The sequence below is a fragment of the Lycium ferocissimum genome, chromosome 10 (assembly GCF_029784015.1).
Source record: "Lycium ferocissimum isolate CSIRO_LF1 chromosome 10, AGI_CSIRO_Lferr_CH_V1, whole genome shotgun sequence".
Lineage (NCBI taxonomy): Eukaryota > Viridiplantae > Streptophyta > Magnoliopsida > Solanales > Solanaceae > Lycium > Lycium ferocissimum.
Window position 1 is genome coordinate 57,541,723 of NC_081351.1, and position 6,889 is coordinate 57,548,611.

Sequence of the window (6,889 nt, forward strand, 5' to 3'; positions counted from 1 at the left end):
GCGTGTATTCTCGGCCTCAGGATGATGTTGGACATGCACATATAAAAATTGTCGGTAATTGGGGATTCTACCTTGCTCGTGAACCAGGTGAAAGGAAATTGGGCTACCAAGAACGATAAAATATTGTAATATGTTAATCTGGTACAAAGGTACGTGTGGGAGATTTAAAAGCATCGACTTCAGGCATACTTCAAGGGCTCAGAATGAGTTCGCTCACGCTTTGGCTACAATAGCCTCCATGATTCGGCATCCCGAGAGTACCCATATTGATCCGTTGGAGATCACGCTGAAAGAAAAACAGGCTCACTGCGCCCATGTTGAGACCGACCTAGATGGCAAGCCGTGGTACGCCGACATCAAAACGTACCTGGAGAAAGGAGAATATCCTTTTAAAAGCTCAACAAATCAGAAGAAAACCATCAGGAGGCTGGCTAATGGGTTTTTCTTTAAGTAAAGAAGTGTTGTACAAAAGAACACCCGACCTCTGTTTGCTCAGGTGCGTGGATGCCGAAGAGGCCACAAGACTGCTGAAGGAAGTACATGCGGGGGCATGCGGGCCCTATATGAATGGTTTCATCCTGGCCAAAAAGATTTTGAGGACAGGGTACTACTGGATGACCATGGAACACGATTCCTGCAAATTTGTGCAAAAATGCCATCAATGCCAGATCCACGGAGACTTGATCAAGGTCCCTCCGACAGAACTACATGCAATGGGCTCACCCTGGCCATTCATGGCATGGGGAATGGACGTCATCGGGCCCATTGAGCCATCAGCTTCCAATGGACATCGGTTCATCTTGGTTACCATTGATTACTTCACCAAATGGGTGGAAGCAACTTCCCACAAGTCGGTAACCAAGAAAGTCGTGGCTGATTTCGTTAAGAACAATCTCATAGGCCGCTTCGGTGTGCCCGAGTCCATCATCACGGATAACGGAGCCAATTTAAATAACCATCTGATGAATGATATCTGTGAGCAATTCAAGATAACTCACAGGAACTCTACTGCTTACCGACCACAGATGAACGATGCTATAGAGGCTGCCACAAGAACATCAAGAGGATTCTGCGAAAGATGATCGACAACTACAAGAATTGGCACAAGCAGTTGTTGTATGCTTTGTTAGGATACAGAACGACCACCTGAACGTCTACCGGGGCAACTCCATATCTCCTTGTCTACGGCACGGAAGCAGTCATTCCTGCGGAAGTGGAAATCCTATCATTAAGGATCATCTAAGAAGCCGAGCTGAACAATGCAGAATGGGTCAGAAACCGCTATGAGCAGCTGGCCATGATCGATGAAAAAAGAATGGTGACAGTGCGCCACGGGCAGCTATATAGACAAAGGATGTCTCGAGCTTTCGACAAGAGGGCCAGAGCCCAGCTTTTGCAAATCGGACAACTCGTGCTCAAGTGAATCTTCCCTCACCAAGAAGAATACAAAGGGAAATTTGAGCCGAACTGGCAAGGACCATACATGGTCAGGAAAGTGCTCTTGGGAGGAGCCGTGGTCCTAGCCGAGATGGATGGACAAGAATGGCCTAAAGCTATCAATGCAGACGCACTCAATAGATACTACATTTAGGACTCCATTTGCTTGTAATCATATTATCATTTCGCTGTAATCGTATCTTTTGCTTGTAATCGTACTTTTGTAATAGAATAGGTAAAAACAGTCATCGATGTAATGAACTACACAATGACCTGACTTCCCCACAAGGGGATACGTTGGAAAACTGTATCGGACCCGGTCGCATTATTAGTAAAAAAACCAAAACTCAACTACTTTATTTCGAACTACGTTTGATCTGAATTCCTGCTGCAACAGGATACGTAGGCGCTTTTGAGCTATGTCGTCACAAAAGAAAACCCAAGAAACCCTTAGAAAGCCTCAGAGACACAAAGTTAGGAGGAATCAACAGGATCAGAATATAAGGATCGACGTGAGAGTCAGCCAACATCAACATCAAACCTAAAAAATTCCTATTAGAAGCAACCAACAAAGGAGATAATGAACCCAATCATACACTGGGGCAAAATTTTTGAGGGAACCTAAAAACTTCCTGCATGACGAGGCGATACAAGAGTTAATCAGAGCAAGACCTGAAACTGGGGCAGAATTTTGAGAAAGATCTCAAAAATTCCCCCCAGTTCAGGACTCAACAACAAAATCTCCTGAAAGATCAGAAGACCTCGTTCGAAAGACTACATATAATGACACACAAAACAAAACAAAGATTTTTTTTAAAGAAAGCAATGCGCATTTTATAAAATTTACTTTAGATTTTCAAAATTAGCATACTTATGTCCTAAAACCATCTCTCGAAATACCGAGCCCAAGAGGGTTCAAAGGAGCATCAAGAGAAGACACCGGACGGGAGGAAAACGATGCTAATAGGCCTCTTAGAAAACTCACAATTTTCTGTGGATGCAGGTTTTAAACAACACACCGGATTTGCCACCAAAGGCGGAAAGTAAACTCAGCTAGACGTCGAAGGACCACGAGGTCACAGCAAAAAATGGGTGATAAAGACACATCTGACCACGAGGGTCACGAAACAAATGGACAAGAGCATATTCGACCACGAGGGTCACGAAAAGAATGAACGGCAAGGACACATTTGACCAAAAGGGTCACATAAAGAATGAATGAGCATAAAGGCGTATCCGACCAAAAGGGTCACACAAAGATTGAATGAGCGTGAAGACATATTCGATCTAGAGGGTCACATAAAGAGCAAATGGAAAAGACGTATCAAGCCAAAAGGATCACAATGAATGAGTGCAAAGACATATTCGAACAAAAGGGTCATGATAAAAAAAGAGGCATAGCTGACCACAACGGCCACAGCTCACACTACGGATAAAAGAAAGATCATCTAGCCGCAAGGGCCATATCTGTCATCTGCATGCCGAGAGGGCCATTCATTTCTTCAAATTTGCCAAAAGGGCCATTCATACAAACTACCGAGAGGGTCATTCATATCAAACTGCCAAAAGGGCCATTCGCACAAATTATCGATAGGGTCATTCATATCAAAATGCCAAAAGGGTCATTCACACAAACTACCAAGAGGGTCATTCATATCAAACTGCCAAAAGGGACATTCATACAAACTGCCAAAAGGGACATTCACACAAACTACCAAGAAGGTCATTCATATCAAACTGCCAAATGTTATGACCCATTTCGACTAAGTCACGCGGGCACTTACCTTTCCCACCTCGGTAAGTAAACCCTCAACCCAACGATAAGTAAAGACATAAATAAATAAATCAATCAAGCGAAAGAGAATAATTACGTAAGTCTCACAATAATATATAATAGAAATACTGCGGAAATAAGGAAAATACCCCCAGGGTCTGGTCTAAGTCATACAAGAGCATCTAAATGAAATTATACAAGTTTGAAATATAATAATAATACATCAATCTGTCTATGTCTCAGAGTAGAAAAATAAGACATAATAATAAGAGGAGTCTTCAAGGCGGCGAGTGACTCGTGCTCACCTTGGAAACTCGATACTAAGCTGATGGCGACTATCAACCACGGGAGACGGAGAAAGACCCAACCTGGTATTCTGCATTCATAAAAGAATGCAACAAGTGTAGATCAGTACAAAACCACAGTACCGGTAGGTGTCATAGGCCGACTAAATATAGCCAACATAATTTAGACAATAAAGCAAAATAGGCAGATAAATCAATAAGTATAAGTCAAACATAGTTAGAACCAAGTACACGTCATCGCCTAAGTAGAGCGTCTAATCCTAAATGTGCCAAGTCTAAATATGTCCAATCCAAATCCAATATCACAAGTAAAAACACCAAATCATCTCAATGTAAGCCGTGATGCAATGCAATGTAATAATGTATGAATGCAATGCAATGCCATGCAAATGCTGTGTACACATGTACTCCAGACGAAAATATCGACGTCTCGGTAGCACAACCTAAGGTGACTCACGAAGTCTAAGCGCCACTCATTTCGGATCATTGCCTAACAGACATACGAGACCCGAATCTTTGCCCACGGGGGTTCTCACCAGCACCATCCTGGGGGACCCGTGGAGTCCATGTACTCTCTCAATCCACGATTTCGGGACTAACATCGGATATTGGACTCTCACGTCACTCTCATTTAAAAATCGAGCCCAAATTTCATCACAAGCATTTCATCAAGTATCAACAAATGTATCGATGATATCAGCGAGAGTGTGTGCAATGCATGTATCAACATTATTAATTAGATCAATATCACAAGTACCAACAATGGGTACGCCAACAATATATCAGGGTCATAAGTACTAACATGGGTACGCCAACAATATCATAAAAGACTATAGAAGTCATATAAAACTCTATCCTCATATCAACGTCAACCCGTAACATACTACGATATCACAATCAAGAAGGAACAACAGATTCCAATATCTACTAACAACACGTGGCATCAAGCCAGCACAATAGAACAATCAAGTCACAACACAACGGGGTGGCTAGCCCCAATCACGCAACAGGGCCCAACCTAAGATAGTATCCAACCCAACTTCATACCTAAAGGTTTACATGCTTTCTCCAATAAAATCATCTAAATATATGCTTCGCTACACGAAGTCTTACCAAGGGCAAGCCATAACATACCTGGATGGCCGAACAACAAACACCAACCAATCACTCTTATGCCTTGCCCTTCACGCCTGAAGATCAAAGAAGTCAAGGCATATTTGAAATCTAGATTAGAAATCATGAAGATTGATAACTTTATTGCTATCATTCAAATTGGGTTAAAACCAACCCTAGAATTTGGGAAAATGGGGCCCACAAGGGAAAAATGAGAAATTGGGGGGTAAATTATTCAATTAAGCACTAGGTAATCAAAATCCATCAACTAATTGCAAATATTAACTCAAGGATTCATCCAATTTCGAAATCCAAGCAAAACCCCCAATTTTGGGTATAAACCCTAACTCTTAAATTCAAGAATCCAACACTAATATATATGATTAACAATCTTAGATACATCATAATCTAGTATAAACCCAGTCTATTTCATCATTAAAAAGCCTAGAAAGAAGAACTCACAAAAACTCTCTTTTAATCCACAAGTTCTTAAAGAAACTAGCACATTTTATAGATTTTCCTATGATGATTAATGGAATAAGGAATGGTAATGAAGATGGAAGAACTTACCAAAATGTTTCTCCTCCAAGAAATGCCTTGAAATGCTCCCAAAAGCTCTATTTTCAGAGTGGGTAATGAGTGAAAGACTTAGGGCCTTTTAAAAAGAAATCTGGTCCGTCGGCCGCTTCCGCAAGGTGTGTGTGCTTTTGCGCCGGGCTTGCAGGCACAGCGCTTTCGCGAGCATAACAAGCTTCAGCGGTTCGGCCGTGATTTTGCGCGAGCTTCCACTCTACCGGTTTGGCGCCAAAGCGGTCACCAGACACCAGATTTTTCTGGTGTCTTCCAAACTTGAAATCGACCCTCGGAACCATCCCGGAACCTCCCGAACACAAACCAAATATGTAGATATATATAAAAACACGCTACGAACGCACTCGTGGCCTATGAATTCCCATTGGAGGTCTCGTTGACCGAGTCAACCCCCGATACCTCAAATTCAACTTCCCAACCCAAGTCCCGAAATGCACCGGAGTGCATTGGGAACCGAACCAAATATATACACAAGTTCAAAATGACCATCCGGACCTCTCAGAATTAACAAATTTTTGATAAAGGTCCGTTTACCCGAAAGTCAACTTTAAGTGAACCCTTTTTCGCTTTTAGCCTAATTTCACAAAAAGTCGCCCGAATCAAATCTAAACACCTCGAGAAGTGTATCAACGGTTCCCTTGGGTCAAAAGGGAGTTAACTAAGCTCAGGAAAGGGTCAAAAGGGCCGAAAATGCAATAACGACCAAACGGGTCATTACATCAGATACCAATTAAACAATCGCTCTCCCTGAATGATAAGGAAGAGAGGATGGAAAAAATGCTATAATCGGCAATATCTGAAGATATCGGCTACGCACGAGACTTTCTCTCACAGAAAGATTCTCATCAAAAACAAAAACTCGAATCCCAACGAATGATACAAAGAAATCTACTGTGAAAAGATTTCTCCAACACAACTTCATGGAAAACCGGATGAACATTCGACAAATCTGGTGTAAAACTAACTCAAAGAACAAGGATCCAACAACGGGTAGTCTCAACGGCCAATACACCTCGGGCTCACTTGCCCTCCTTCCCAAATCGCAAGACACCCTTATCGGGTGTAATATTAAAACCTGATCGTTCACTCGACCAGTCACAACTCTCTAACTTAGCTCAAGCTCCAGTTCTTGTATCTCCGCATTCAAATTTCCTTCACAACTGATTCTCGAATAACAATTTGATTTTACCCGAATTCTCTAATAGGATAATACCGCAATCCTGAACGCGATCAATAGGCCCTACAAACACTTTCCTAAACCAACGCAATCCTTTGAAACCTAGTCACAAACCATAGCCCATTCTGAATCGATAAAATACTATAATTCCGTTAATTCCTTGTCACGACCCAACCCCATAGGCCATGACTAGTGCCCGAGCTGGACACTCGTATACGTACCTGTTAGATATAGTCAAACTGAAACTGAGGACAATATGGTTTCTTTGTAAAAATAAGACGTTATCTCGTAACGTCATATATCATAATAACCTGTCTCCTGAGGAGTCACAACTAATCAAAACATACACAATACGCAAGCCGACAAGGCTGCCACTACGTACGGGAACATCCCAAAATAAGTCATATTGACACAGCTGAACAACACCTATATACAACCCACACATATGTCTACGTACCTCTTAAGAGTATCAATAGTGAAAATTACGGGGCG

The 6,889-nt window shown here is 42.0% G+C and overlaps 1 protein-coding gene across 1 annotated transcript; it reads left to right on the forward strand.

The window, feature by feature from the left end:
* Positions 1 to 563: 563 nt before the first annotated feature.
* On the forward strand, positions 564 to 1,082 carry LOC132035047 (uncharacterized). Its single transcript, XM_059425366.1, has one exon. It carries the CDS (start codon positions 564 to 566, stop codon positions 1,080 to 1,082), a length of 519 nt encoding a protein of 172 aa, XP_059281349.1.
* The last annotated feature ends 5,807 nt before the right edge of the window (positions 1,083 to 6,889 follow it).

Bases quoted from the DNA above. Each gene is read 5' to 3' on its own strand.
- LOC132035047 (XM_059425366.1), top strand. From the start codon at position 564: ATGAATGGTTTCATCCTGGCCAAAAAGATTTTGAGGACAGGGTACTAC.